The 16,272-nt window shown below is 39.7% G+C and overlaps 1 protein-coding gene across 1 annotated transcript in view; it reads right to left on the reverse strand.

The window, feature by feature from the left end:
• LOC126312745 (serine-enriched protein-like) overlaps positions 1–16,272 on the reverse strand; it is a 172,481-nt gene that overhangs the window by 9,300 nt on the left and 146,909 nt on the right. The window contains exons 7-8 of the mRNA XM_049992243.1: positions 13,394–13,630; positions 12,420–12,618 (exon numbers count right to left, since the gene is read on the reverse strand). Coding sequence (XP_049848200.1) covers positions 12,442–12,618; positions 13,394–13,630 — 414 coding nt within the window. The 3' untranslated portion in view covers positions 12,420–12,441. The remainder of the gene's footprint in view (positions 1–12,419; positions 12,619–13,393; positions 13,631–16,272) is intronic.

The following is a 16,272-nucleotide window of genomic DNA, read 5'->3' on the forward strand; positions in this document are numbered from 1 at the left end:
CAAGTACCTGGGTGTTAAAATTACGAACAGCTTCATTGGAAAGACCACATAGATAATATTGTGGGGAAGCCGAGCCAAAGGTTGCGTTTCATTGGCATGACACTAAGAAGATGCAAGAAGTCTACTAAAGAGACAGCTTACACTACACTCGTTCGTCCTCTGTCAGAATATTGCTGCACAGTGTGGGATCCTTACTAGGTGGGATTGATGGAGGACATTGAAAGGGTGCAAAAAAGGGCAACTCATTTTGTATTATCACGTAATAGGGGAGAGCTTGTGGCAGATATGATACGCAAGTTGGGATGGAAGTCATTAAAGCAAAGACATTTTTTGTCACGGTGAGATCTATTTACGAAATTTCAGTCACCAACTTTATCTTCCGATGCGAAAATATTTTGTTGAGACCAACCTACATAGGTAGGAATGATCATCAAAATAAAATAAGAGAAATCAGAGATTGTACAGAAAGGTTTAGGTGTTCATTTTTCCCGCGCGCTGTTCAGGAGTGGAATGGTAGAGAGATAATATGATTGTGGTTCAATGAACCCTCAGCCAAGCACTTAAATGTGAAATGCAGAGTAATCATGAAGATATAGATGTAGATAATTTTTCCTATGTTTCATCCTTGTATGGAACAGGGAAGGAAGGACATGATAGTGTTAACACAAGTACCCACAGCCACACACCATAAGATTTCTTCTAGAGTATACACGTAGAAGTAGCTTAAGCTTCATCCTGTAATAATCTGGACCAACATGACTGTCTATTCTTTAAGGTATCGTATCTTGCAATATTTTAAATTCTGATACTTACTCATTCTCAGGCATTCTTATCCTCAAGCAACCTATTATATGTATTATATCTTGGTGAGATATTTAATTATTTATGTTACCTTTTATTTCTGAAATTTAAAGTAGTAGATAATACTGCAGATAATACTGTGGAGTTCAGCAGCAATATTTCAACAACAATAAAGGCATAGACTGATTAACAAATACATTAAATAGATCGGCACTTGCAATTAATAAAGTATCCATAACCAACAAGATATGTACTAGGTATACAGACGACTATAGCTTTTTTAAGAATGTTATTTGGTATGAGATGACACTGTTAAAGAAACCCTTAAAACATGGTGGTTACCAAATAGTATCATGTGGTCTACATTTAAAAATTTTAAGAAATTGGCTGGGTGGAATGCAGAAATTGACTGTTTCATAATGATTCATTACTGACACTTAAATTTTTGTATTGTAGACACTAATACTTGAACATTTTCATTGTCAGCACAGTTATAGCTCCACAGTATTTAAAATACATGCAATAATACCACAGCGTATGTTATTAAACTTTTATAGTCAGTTAAACTGCAAGAATAAACTGAACATATTGAGTAGCTATCAATGAACAGTTAATGCAGAACAAGGAATCAGAAATCATAAAGCAGTTACTGCATCAATAATATCAGATGTAAATAGAAATATTAAAAAAGGTAGGAAGATTTTTCTGTTTAGCAAAAGTGACAAAAAGCAGATTTCAGGGTACCTGACGGCTTAACACAAAAGTTTTGTTTTAGGGAGAGATAGTGTTGAGGATCAGTGGACAAAGTTCAAAACCATCGTACAATTTGTGTTAGATGAGTATGTGCCAAGCAAGATAATAAGAGATGGAAAAGAGCCACCGTGGTACAACAACCGAGTTAGGAAACTGCTGCGGAAGCAAAGGGAACTTCACAGCAAACATAAACATAGCCAATTCCTTGCAGACAAACAAAAATTGTCGCACAGATGACAAAATGGTAGATATCAAAATAGACAACAGAGGGATAGAGAAACAATTAAAATAACTCAAAAGAGGAAAGGCCACTGGACCTGATGGGATACCAGTTCAATTTTACACAGAGTATGCGAAGGAACTTTCCCCCCGTCTTGCAGCAGTGTACTGTAGGTCTCTAGAAGAGCGTAGCATTCCAAAGGATTGGAAAAGGGCACAGGTGATCCTCGTTTTCAAGAAGGGACGTCGAACAGACGTGCAGAACTATAGACCTATATCTCTAACGTCAATCAGTTGTAGAATTTTGGGACATGTGTTATGTTCGAGTATAATGACTTTCCTGGAAACTAGAAATCTACTCTGTAGGAATCAGCATGGGTTTCGAAAAAGACGATCGCTTGAAACCCAGCTCGCACTATTCGTCCACAAGAGTCAGATGGCCATTGACATGGGTTCCTAGGTAGATGCTGTGTTTCTTGACTTCCACAAGGCGTTCGATACAGTCCCCCCCCCCCCCCCCCCCCCCCCTAGCATTTAATGAACAAAGTAAGAGCATATGGACTATCAGACCAGTTGTGTGATTGGATTTAAGAGTTCATAGAAAACAGAACACAGCATGTCATTCTCAATGGAGGGAAGTCTTCCGAAATAAGAGTGATTTCAGGTGTGCCTCAGGGGAGTGTCATAGGACCGTTGCTATTCACAATATACATAAATGACCTGGTGGAAGTTCACTGAGGCTTTTTGCAGATGACGCTGTGGAGTATCGAGAGGTTGTAACAATGAGGGAATGGCAATTGAATCTCAATGTAGACAAGTGTAATGTGCTGCGAATACATAGAAAGATAGATCCCTTATCATTCAGCTACAAAATAGCAGGTCAGCAACTGGAAGCAGTTAATTCCATAAATTATCTGGGAGTACACATTCACCAATTCGACTGAATGAAGGGTAGAGTCTCGGGTCGTAACACATCTGAAATGTAACGTCCACTGTTCAAAGTGCAGTCAATGCGAACAAGAGGCGACTGAGACGTGTAACTAATGGCACCCCATATGATCACGCCAGGTGATGCGCCAGTATGGCGGTGACGAATACACGCTTCCAAAGTGCGTTCATTGCGATGTCGCCAAACCAGATACAACCATCATGATACTGGAAACAAAATTTGGATTCATCCGAAAAAATGACATTTTGCCATTCGTGCACCCAGGTTCATCGTTGAGTACACCATCGCAGGTGCTCCTGTCTGTGATGCAGCATCAAGGGTAACTGCAGCCATGGTGTCCGAGCTGATATTCCATACTGCTGCAAACGTCATCGAACTGTTCGTGCATATGATTGTTGTCTTGTAACTGTCACCATTTGTTGACTCAGGGATCGAGACATGGCTGCACAATCTGTTACAGCCATGTGGATATGATGCCTGTTATCTCGACTGTTAGTGATATGAGGCCATTGGGATCCAGCACGATGTTCCGTATTACCCTCCTGAACCCACCGATTCCATATTCTGCTAACAGTCATTGGATCTCGACCAATGTGAGCAGCAATGTCACGATACAATAAACCACAATCGCGATAGGGTACAATTCGACCTTTACCAAAGTCGGAAATGTGATGGTACGCATTTCTCCTCCTTACACGAGGCATCACTGTTTCATCAGGCAACGCCGGTCAACTGCTGTTTGGGTATGAGAAATTGGTTGGAAACTTTCCTCATGTCAGCATGTTGTAGGTGTCGCCACCGGCGCCAACCTTGTGTCAATGCTCTGAAAAGCTAATCATTTGCATATGACAGCATCTTCCTCCTGTTAGTTAAAGTTCACGTCTGTAGCATATCATCTTCATGGTGTAGCAATTTTAATGGCCAATAGTGTAGTATTTTCTGGCATTGAAGTTTTCTGTAGCCATCAGATATTGTGAACAAGTGTTTTGTGTTGGCGTTGCATTAACAACAACAGTGCAGTACATCTAAATATGAGATTTACAATAAAAGTGTCATTGACAAACACTTGCACCAGCTGGGAAGATAATGTTCTGCTGCAAACCATTCCTCACAATTCAACAATAGTACAGGACAAAAGTAATATCACTCTGTTGTGATGCATAAAGCTTCAACAGTGCATTGGAGGAAAGCAGATATTTTTCTCTAGGTACAAAAAAATGTTCCACGAGATAAAGTTGGACCTACATAAGGTGAAGTTGATGGAACTTGTAATGCTGTACAACACAGAACTTCATGCTACTAGGTCGACAAACTGGCTAATGGTAAAGGAAATAGTTTAATCAGGCTTCCTCTGGCAATGTTACATGACAGGACTGATCTTGAGTTGTCAGCCAAAGCAAGATGTTTGCTAAGGAGACACTGATTCAAGGAGGAGTGTGACAACGTTTGAGGAATATGTAACTTCTCTTGTAGCCATGTTAATTTTTCTTTTTTGTCAAAACACAGCAGAGTTTAGAAATATTCATCTCACTAATGTTCTCATTCAGTTGAAATTGCAACAGAATCCTGAAATAGTGGAATATTAATCTAAAAACTGAGTGCAAGTCAGGTCAATAGTTTATGAAACAGTCCACTGTCAGTATAAAATTAAACTTGTAATTCCTCAATTATATTGTTACAAAACTCGTGGCAGTTCTCATTTTACCAGCTATTGATGACACTCAATAATTATATTATGTCACTGAAAAATCTGTAGCCACTGGAATATACCAGTAGATATGAAAATTTTGCATATTAATCATATGGCAAAACTCTCTTGTCTTTGCATGCTGTCATTTGACAAACTTGTGTTTCAATATCTCAAAACGTTTATGAGTTATGAGGAATTTATGAATATTTCATTCTAGTTTCCACTGACTCACAATCCCATGGCAGAGTGCTTTACATACAGTCCATTTTCTCGAGATTGGAAACAGTGATATCCTTCCAACTTAAAAGAATAATTGAATATATTATCTACATTTAACATGGAGCAACAAGGAACCTAATGTGCACAAACACAAATTCATAATGATACCTATGTTTCTCTGCAAACTAAGAATTTCTTGCAGCCGTTTACCTACTATCTAAATATGAATATAATGACCATGTGAATATAATAGAGGGAAACATTCTGTGTGGGAAAAATATATATAAAAAAGATGCTGTGACTTACCAAACGAGAAAGCACTGGTAGATAAACACAATTTAATAAAAAAAAAAAAAAAAAAAAAAAAAAAAACCCACAAACACACACACAAATTTCAAACTATCACAACCCAAGGTTGCTTTATCAGGAAAGAAGGAAAGAGAGGGAAAGATGAAAGGATGTGTGTTTTAACCATATCCTTTCATCTTTCCCTCTCCTTCCCTCTTTCCTGATGAAGCAATCTTGGGTTTCGAAAGACAAAAGGATGTGGGTTTTAAAACCACATCCTTTCGTCTTTCCCTCTCCTCCCCTCTTTCCTGATGAAGCAACCTTGGGTTGCGAAAGCTTGAAATGTGTGTGTTTGTTTGTGTGTTTTTTATTGTATTTATCTACCAGTGCTTTCTCATTTGGTAAGTCACAGCATCTTTTTTTATATAACCATGACCATAAGTGGTTCAGCATGAAGCTGACGACTTAAACTATAAGATATGCGAGAATGAGAGTTTATTAGTGAGTAGTTTCCTTAAGTTTATTTGAGAAAAATCACTGATTGGCTGACTTGCTCTTCACACAGTGAAGGCCTGGCATTATACTGGGATCATCTGCTGCTGTGCCCAGCACAATCTGGCAACTATGCTTCCCTATACCCCCTGCGTACTGAACTGTCAAAAGTCATAACTTGCTTTAAATGCACTATAGAGGACACAGAGTAGGTGTTAATAGAAAAAGGTAATTGCTGGTGTATATTACTTATGCCTCACCGTTTTCCTGAGTGCAAAATCTCGCTCATCGTGATAGGAGTCTGAGTCAGTTTTTCAGATAAGCAGGAGGGAAGACATGGAGATGCAATACACAAATGACAGCACAGTCATGATCCTAATTTCATCTTCAAGTGAGGGGGTCTTTGCAGTTAAGAGACTCAATGAATTACTTTTAGGTCATTAAGCTAATTTGTTTTAAGCATTTACTACCTTAGAGAACTATATGGCAGGTATAACCAACTGAATTTTGTGTGTGTACCCATGTCTGCAGGCACTGATGAGCCAAAACATAACGACCACTACCCATTTCAAGACTGAATGTCAGCTTGTGATAATGTGGCTATGGTGCATCATAAGGAAAGTGAAAGGTAGGCAAAACAAAACTACCAGAAATATTTGCATTTTGCATACATGTATGTTTTCTGGCATTTGGACTCTTTTCTGATTGTTACTCTTTCAATCTGCTACAAAGCCTGTTTTGCATCAGTTTCAAGAAAGTTTTGCATCGCAGACTTTGCTTTCACAACCACCCTCCACAATGTCCAATAGTACCTACTCAGCACTACATGAGGTCTGCAAGGTCTTGGTTTAGCTATGGTTGTTCTTTCGCATTTCCATTTTGCAGTCGCATCACCAACAGCTTCAGAAAGGTTGAAATGTTCCTGATGGATCTCATACTTGGATGATGACCAATGCCTCTACATCTACATCTACGTGATTACTCTGCAGTTCACAATAAAGTGCCTGGTAGAGGGTTCAATGAACCACCTTCAAGCTGTCTCTCAACTGTTCCACTCTCGAACAGCGTGTGGGAAAAATGAGCAATTGTATTTTCCTATCCGAGCCCTGATTTCTCTTATTTTATCGTGATGATCATTTCTCCCTATATAGGTGGGTGCCAACCGAATGTTTTCACAATTGGAGGAGAAAACTGGTGATTGGAAGTTTCATGAGAAGACCCTGTCGCAACAAAAAAGTCTTTGTTTTAATGATTGCCAGTCCAATTCATGTATCATGTCTCTGGCATTATCTCCCCTATTTCGTGATAATACAAAACGAGCTGCCCTTCTTTGAAATTTTTTGATGTCATCTGTAAGTCCCACCTGATGTGGATTCCTCACTGCACAGCAATACTCCAGAATAGGGCAGACAAACATGGTGCAAGCAGTCTCTTCAGTAGACATGTTGCACCTCCTAAGTGTTCTGCCAATGAATTGCAGTCTTTGGTTTGCTCTGCCCATAATACTATCTATGTGATCATTCCAATTTAGGTTATTTGTAATTGTAATCCCTAAGTATTTGGTTGAATTTACAGCCTTCAGATTTGTGTTACTGATCGCGTAATTTGAAAATCACATTCAAAGTTAATGAACTCTCCAGACCAACTTATTCTGCTTTACTGTCTGCCTGCCTGGGTGGTAACATGCCTGCCTCTCATGCAAGGAGGCCTGGGTTTGATTCCCAAGTGGGTTGGAGATTTACTATGCTTGGGGACTGGGTGTTGTGTTGTCCTCATCATCATTTCATCCTCGTCACCAGGGTGCAAGTCGCCCAGTATGGCATTGTCCAAAATAAGACTTGCACTCAGCACCCAAACTGCCACAGATGGTACCTCCCAGCCAACGATGCCATACGCTCATTTCATTTCATTTCTGCTGTTATTACTTCTCTGTTGACAACGCAGTACGGCCCACCTCCTTATATACTGGTAGGTCAGCCTCTCGTGACATCTATCCAGTTACAGATTATATAGGGGTGACTGGAAACTTTTGATCAAATAGTGTATGTAGCTTGCTGCTCATCTGAGAAATTTTTTCTCTAAGATAACTGGAAAGCTTGTGCAATGGTAGAGCAACAACACTGAAATACTATGTTGAAAAATGATGTAATTTTGAATACTGCAGTATTGTTTTAATGACTGAGAAAAAGCACTGCACACTTACTTTTGACACCCTCATGGAAGAAAGGACAGGATGATAGCACCTGTATAAAGACACTCATGGCACTGGGAGGAAACCATAGAGGGCAAAAGTTGTAGAGGAACACAAAAACTGAAATATGAGGATCATCCAACAATTAAGTTGTCCTGTTTTGTTAAGAAAGAACATAATTACATGAAAGACTTCATTGGCAATAGATCCAACAATGTTTAAACTATATTTTGACATCGTAATTATCAGAATTGAGACCCTTATATGGTGGCATCAACTTTTGTATTCCTGTGCCGTAGAAGTCTGCTGCCCCAGAATGGGCCTAGCATTGTGGGACTGCAAGGACATTCTGTTCATCGACTTCCTGCACAGAACTTAAACAGTGAAGGTTGACCATTACTTTGAAACACAGCAGAAATCGTGGCAGGGCATTCAAAACAGGGGGCATGGAATGCACAGTGCAGGTGTTGTGCTTATCCGTGACAATGGAGTTGGGCTGTGGATCTGTTTGATCTACCACCTTATAGTCTTTATCTTGCTGGCAGCAGTTTAATTTTTTCTTGCACTTCAAAAAATTCTTGTCCTCTGGTCAGTATTTTCACAATGAAGAAGAGATGGTGACAGCTTTTGCAATGTGGCTCCACTCCCAGGAAGCACACTTTTACAAGACAGTAATATAAGAATTGATGCCACAATATCATAACCATCTCAGTTCTGATGGTAATTATGTCAAAAAATAGCTTGACCAATGTCGTATCGGTTGCCAATAAAGTTTTTTGTATAAATATGGTTTCTTTTTCTTACTTTTCTAAAAAAAAGGGAAGTTAACATCTGCATGACACTTGTACACTACCTGATCAAAAGTAGCTGGACCCCGTAAGTAATGTGGAACTTCGGCGTGCACGTGCTTTATTTCTTTGTTGATAGTCTTTGGTGTTGACATAATGTGTTGTTATACTGGCTGAAAAATTGGGAGTGGAAGTTCAGCACTGACTACTGTAAATGATGTAGCCAACTGTCGCACAGTTGCATTTCACAGTTCTTTACTTCCACTGTTCACATCCTCCAAAATTTACAGTTAATATGGCCAGTTCACTGTTGGTCAACTTTTGATAAGCCTCTTTAATAGTTTGCAGGAAAATGTCAGCATACTGCAACAATAGCAAGTTCACCATTGAACATCTATGAACAGTAAAAACCTAACCACACAGTTCTTGCAGAATAATACAGTGCATGTGGCACTATTGAACAGACACTGTAATTATTTTAACACATGGCCTATTTGTGTTCGACTTACTTCATGGTTAAGTTGATACATTGTTGTTGACCTAACCAATATAGGTTCCTCGTCTGAAAATCAGCAGTGGACTGACTGTCTCAGGACCAAACATCGGGCCATTATATATCCTCACAATAACAGGTACTGAAACTATACATTTTTCGATGTTTAATTTACAGAAATTACAATTAAAACATAACTTGTTCAATTAACTGAGTATAAAGAAAAATTCCTCCTTTTTAACAGTTTCTTCTATGACAAGGGTTAGACCGAATTATATGTTTAAATGATGAAATTAACAGATTTTGGAATTAAGTCAGGGATGGCTTTGAAGATATGTTTTTGAATAGAACCAAATAAATACTTAAAGAATCCTAGTGGTGGTTCTTCCAAATGTTTATAATTAGTACAGAATTTATATTTGTTTATAAGTCAATAATAGCATTTAAGTCACAAAACAACTACTGATTTCATCCTACAGCAAAAGATATTAACTACAATTAGTAAAAATAAGGCCACAGCTCGTGGTCTTGTGGTAGCGTTCTCACTTCCCGCGCAAGGTATCCCGGGTTCGATTCCCGGTGGGATCAGGGATCTTCCCTGCCTCGAGATGACTAGGTGTTGTTGTGTCATCTTCATCGTCATTATTCATCCCCATTATGGTCGGAGGAAGGCAGTGGCAAACCACCTCCGCTAGGACCTTGCCTAGTTGGCGGTGTGGGACTCTCGCATTGCCCCCTACATTCCTCGGAGTATGGGTCTTCATCATCATCATCATCAGTCAAAATAAATAAGGAAATTGAGTACATGCACAAAACTAAGCACAAAATTAGTTCTGGTACTATATTTCTTATGACTGAGGGCCAACCTTTCTCTTTTATGAAAATGCATATTATACTCATGTATGTTAATGGTAATTAGTCAAAAATGAAAAAAAAAATGAATTTAAGGAGGCAGATGGCAAAACAAGAGGGGAAGTAAAGAGATCCCAGCTTGCTTTGTCACAAACTGACTGCTAGATGTCATGGGAGAAATATGTGTCAGCATTAAAAGAGCTGGGGAGTATTGTATTGTAAGAAGACAAGGAGTAGTTGCACAACGGACCATTCAGAGTAGTTCAGTGACTTTGAATGTGGCCTAGTCACTGGGTGTCACCTGATTAATACAACCATCAAAGACATTTCAGCCCTTCTAGGGCTGCCCAGGTTAACTGTTGGTGATGTGGTTGTGAAGTGGACACGTGAAGGAACAGCTACAGTTAAATCGAAGCCTAGCAGACCTCATACACTGATGGACAGGGACCATCAACCGTTGTGCAGTGTGGCTGTGAAAAATCACTTGAGGTGATGCAAAGGGCAACGTCACAGGAAAGTGAATGACTGGAAACAAGAGATTTTGAGTGATTAATCATGTTATACTGTGGAAGGGTTTGAGTTTGGTGAATGCCGGGGGAACATTATCTGCCAAGATGTGTAGTGTCAACAATGAAGTATGGAGCAGTGGGAGTAGTGATATGGGATGTTTGTGGAGGTTAATGTGTGTGCTTAAAAAACACTAAATGCAGAAAGGTATGAACAAATTTTACAGTGTTGTATACTGTGCAGACTAGAGAAAAATTTGGAGCTGATGATAAACTGTATCAACATGACAGGGGAGCCTATCATCAGGCAGCCTCTGTAAGAGAGTGGCAGTCCTGAAATGAATTGGCTTGCCCAGAGTTCCAACCTAAACCTAATGGAACACCTACAGGATGAGTTAGAATATCAACTTTGCTACATACTCTAGCATCCAACATTGCTACCTTCTTCTCTGGTTTCAGCTCTTGAAGAAGAATGGTCTGCCATTCCACCACAGATATTGAGTCACCTCACTGAAAGTGTCCCCAGCAGGGTTCAAGCCTTCATAAAGGTGAAGGGTGGTGACTTGCCATATTGACGTCCACTAATAGTTGTCCAGATGCCTTTGATCATAGAGTGTACATAAGAGAAATAACTTAGTAATATGCTCATTGGTGTTACTGTGAGACGAAGAGATTGACTTAAAATAGGAAATCACGGTGGGCTACACTATAAGATAAAAAGTATCCAGACACCTGCCTGAAAATGATTTATAAGTTCGTGGTGCCCTCCATCGGTAATGTTGGAATTCAGTATGATATTGGCCCACCCTTAGCCTTGATGATAGCTTCCACTCTCACAGGCATACGTTCAGTCAGATGCTGGAAGGTTTCTTGGGGAATGGCGGCCCATTCTTCATGGAGTGCTGCACTGAGGAGAGATATTGATGTCGGTTGGTGAGGCCTGGCATGAAGTTGGCATTCCAAAACATTCCAAAGGTGTTCTATACAATTCAGGTCAGGACTCTGTGTAGGGCAGTCCATTACAGGGATTTATTGTTGTGCAACCACTCCACCATAGGCCGTGCACTATGAAAAGGTGCTAAATTGTGTTGAAAGATGCAGTCACCATCCCCTAATTGCTCTTCAACAGTAGGAAGCAAGAAGGTACTTAAAACATCAATGTTGGCCTGTGCTGTGATAGTGCCACACAAAACAACAAGGGGTGCAAGCCCCCTTCATGACCAAACCACAACACCACCGCCTGCAAATTTTACTGTTGGCGGTACACACGCTGGCAGATGACATTCACTGAGCATTTGCCATACCCACACCCTGCCATCGGATTGCCACATTGTGTACAATGATTCATCACTCCACACAATGTTCTTCCACTGTTCAATTGTCCAATGTTTATGCTCCTTACACAAAGTGAGGTGTCACTTGGCATTTACCTGCATGATGTGTGGCTTATGAGCAGCTACTTGACCATGAAATCCAAGTTTTCTCACCTCCTACGTAACTGTCATTGTACTTGCAGTGGATCCTGATGCACTTTGGAATTCCTGTGTGATAGTCTGGATAGTTGTCTGCCTATTACACATTACGACCCTCTTCAACTGTCAGCGGTCTCTGTCAGTCAAGAGACGAGGTCTCTGTACGCTTTTCTGCTGTACACGTCCCTTCACATTTCCATTTCATTATCACATTGGAAACAGTGGGCCTAGGGATGTTACGGAGTGTGGAAATCTCGCATACAGACGTATGTCACAAGTGGCACCCAATCACCTGGCCACGATCGAACTCCATGAGTTCTGCAGAGTGCCCCATTCTGCTCTCTCACGTTGTCTAATGACCACTGAGGTCGCTGATATGGAGTATCTGGCAATAGGTGGCTGCACAATGCACCTAATATGAAGAATGTATGGTTTTGGGGGTGTCTGGATACTTGTGATCACATAGTGTATGTTGAACCAGTAAGAACTCTCTTTTCTTCAATACAACTCCAACACACACATGCTTGCACATAGCTATCTGGCCACCCAATCATCAAAACACACGTGCCCACACACACACACACACACACACACACACACACACACACACACAGAGAGAGAGAGAGAGAGAGAGAGAGAGAGAGAGATATTAGGTTTATTGTAGACCAGAGGTGTAAGGTGTGAAGGTGTGATGTGGACGTAGTACCTGGTGGTTGTGGCCAGCCGGCTTAGAGCCCGTAGTCGAATGACTCCCACTCGCTGAATCGCGAGTCCTGCTTCTGCAGCAGCCGCTGCTGGCACGCTTCCAGGTAAGAGTCCTGGATACGGTACATTCCAGAGTTCGCCTGGAACATCAGTGTCTCCAGGATGCGCTCATTCTTGATCGCCTTGCTGGGCAGAACGATCTGTAAAATGAAAGCTATTATGCAGTTTTCGTCATGCATTAATATCCTTCCCTCACTGGTTGTTATCACTAGGTAGCAATCTTGTACAGTCTTTATTTTGAAGCTTGAGGTGTACAAGTATCAATGTTTCAAATAACAAGAAAAATATATACTAACAATATTTACTGTGTAATGGGAAATTGAAATATTATGAATTTGTGATCAGACCAGAAATACTGTATGAAGTGAAAACTCTTAATGCTAAGAAAAATGCTAGGCCTCAAAAACAGCAGTGAATCAGAATACTTATCAAGGCCTAATACAGAGCTTTACCGGAAAGTAGAAAAGCTAAAAGACATAATGAGAAAAATAAAATTAAAATTCTATGGATGCATAGCCTTGATAAAAAATGACAGTATAACTAGACAAATCTTTTGCTTACTAAGCAACTACAGATCCAAATTAACATGACTGGGAGGAGTAGGAAATGATGTTGAAAATGTGGGAGTCAACATGGACACAATAAGAAACAAAACAGATATTCAAGAGAGGAAAAAATAAAAAACTGGAAGAACGTAGATGCAGGAAGAAAAGCAACAACATTCTCAAAGAATGAAAGCAGTGTGGGCCCAAAGGAAACAGCAATTGCAAATAAAGAAGCAGAAACAGTGGCTATTTATCACACCCTCTGGAAGGATTATTCGGAATAAGAAAAATACTTGTTTAATATGTGTGCGCTCTGTTGGACATCCACAGGCAGTACGTGAGGCAGGCTAGTGAAGGCAGGAGTGCTGACCTTGATGAGCTCCTGAGGAGAGATGCGATACAGCTTGAGGTCCCTAGCAAGTCGCTCCATGATGCACTTGAACTCGAGCTTGGCATCCATCTTGGAGGAGGTCTTGGTGCGGATCTTGTTGCGTGCCCAGCCCAGCATCGCCTCAAACTTGCGCACCTCGGGGATCTCCAGGTTGCGGCACATGATCATCTGCACCATCGACTCGGACAGCATCATGAAGTCTTGCACTTGGAACAGCTGCACACAGAGGGTCCTTACTGTTGTTGAGTTCTAGGACTGCCCAAAAGCACTGTTACTGGCACTAATGGGTATTTGAGTTATAAAGCACTACAATAGACTAAAAACAAATTATATTGACCAATGGAATGAAAGGAAGCATTTTTTTAAAGGAGGATCACGAACAGACTGTGGAAGTTACAGTCTCTTAAATACGGCATACGAAGTATATGCAAAAATAACAGTAAATCCGATGAGAACCATCATAGACAGTATATTACTCGAAGAACAAACAGTTTTCAAGAAAGAGGATAGTGCTCAGATAACATTTTTGCATTAAAACAAATGACACAAAAAAGAACAGAATACAATGTAGAAACCTACATAGTCTTTATAGACTACAGCAAAGATTTTAATAATGTTTACACAGGAAAACTATTGATATTATGGAAAAAAGAGGAATGCCACTACATCTGATTGAAGTTATCCAAAATAGGGCATGATGAAAAATAATTGCTCAAAATTTCTTATGTGAAATATCTTAAGACTTTCTAAATAAAACACACTTTATTAACATTCTACACATTTGTTCTTCATGTCTCCAAATTTACTTCTCATCATACTCACCTTGGTGATAAACAAATTTCTCCCAGCAAGAGACTAATTTATTGATACCATCATTGAGGGATGTTGCGCTTTGTTGATGGAGCCACAACATCAACTCTGCCTGCACTGCTTCATCGTTATCAAAGTGAAGTCCTCAAATGTGTTCTTTAAGTTTCAGAAACATGAAAACTGTATGGGGCCAAGATGGAACTGTACAGAGGATGATCAATGACAGTGAACATGAGGCATCACATTGTTGCATATGTCACAGTGCTTATCTGTTGTCTTGTATTGCCATGCTGAAGGAGAAGGAGCTCCATGAATAGACAAACTCTTCAAATTCAAAACTCAGGTATATCATGCTGTTTGTCACCCACCAACACAATTACATTAAGCACTGTTGCATTACATGCTACAATTCAGAACTATTTAGTGACAGAGGGTTGCAGCGAAGGCAGAAAGTTGACCGAGTAATATGTATGACATGAAACCAAACTGTGAGATCATCAATGCAGCTGCTCAGGTAAGGCATGGAGTGGATCCATCTGTGCTGGCATGGAGAATACACCTGAACAGGTGGGCTTGCTCCACACCAACAGTTCCTACAGTCATTTAGGAATGTAAAATCTGAGGATGATTTCTTAGAAGATAGAAATAGGTCATCTGAAAATAAAAATAAACAACTTAGAAGTGATCACAAGTGTGAGTGTTGAAATAAATGATAATACTGGGTTTTATTACTCAAAAAAGTCTTTGAGCCATTGACATACTTGAGCCACTTTATCGAATCTGCCTTTGCCCTTCAGCCTGGTTCATAGGACTTTATGCCAGAAATCGTAAGGTGAAGTTCACATGAGCAATGCTTTCAAAATGTGTGTAGATTTGTGGATAGAAGCTTTCCTGTAGTAAACTGACATCAAGGACATTGGTCTGCAATTTTTTAGTCTATTCTTTTAACCTTCTTATATATGGCAGTTGCCTGTACTTTTTTGCAGTCACTTGGGACCCTGCTAAGCAAATGTTATCATTTGAAAGCATTGTGGAATGTTTTGTCTTTCTGTTCTGTGATATGCTGTGCAAATAAACCTCTATAAGTGAGAAGCTGGGGCTTATGTACGTGAGACCGACAACTGCTGTGGTCAAGAGTGACTTCCAGAAAATGTGGGGATACACACAATTTACCAGCTGTCATTTGATCTGGAACTGTAAATGTACCAGTGTATGGGTATGTTTCAAGGAGGACAACACGATTTATACAGAGGCTGTTTAGTTAAAAAAAATATTTTTATCTGAGTCTGCACTACCAGTGGTTTCAGGATTTGTAAATTTTACATGTATTACAACACCCTTACACTAATTGCTTATAAGGATGTATGATATCACACCCTCAATGGATGGTGATAAAACAAAAACAAAATTATGATTACATATATCACAGAATACGAAGCACATGAAGCTAAAAAATCATCCAGAAACTTAAATAATTAATAAGTATCGAAATTTGTGCAATATTATGTGGGATATGAGGTCAGTTGAGGGATGATAAATAGATAATGCTAAATGCAAATGAACGTATGGCATTGTTGGCAAAATTCATGCAGTTACAAATTTTTGTACAGTGGTAGGAGGAACTGTGTGGGCAACATACCAAAAATCCTGACCAATTTGGTTTGAGCATGGGGGTAGGCAGCAGGGGCCATTTAAAGGTAGCTTTTCCTTGTTTTTCTTAAATACTCAAAAACAGCACCACCTAGTAAAAATGTTTCCCAGTACAAAATTAAATCACATTGTATTTCCTACAAAAAGAAGGTGCTATTCAGCTTTTCTCTAGAACCGACAGTTTCTACATTGCAGGATATGCAGTAACTGCAGATTATTAAAAATAATTTTTAATGGTATAAAATTAATGTTTATTGTTAAATGAAGTGGGTTAAGAACTAATGTTATATGTGCAATTATGTTTGTACACATATAAAGTGCAGGTCGTGCAAGAAATCAAGCCTGATGATCGACCAAAGCAAGAAAAATTTGCATGTGTCATGTTAGATCGCATTGCC

The sequence above is a fragment of the Schistocerca gregaria genome, unplaced genomic scaffold, assembly GCF_023897955.1.
Source record: "Schistocerca gregaria isolate iqSchGreg1 unplaced genomic scaffold, iqSchGreg1.2 ptg000449l, whole genome shotgun sequence".
NCBI classification, from domain to species: domain Eukaryota; kingdom Metazoa; phylum Arthropoda; class Insecta; order Orthoptera; family Acrididae; genus Schistocerca; species Schistocerca gregaria.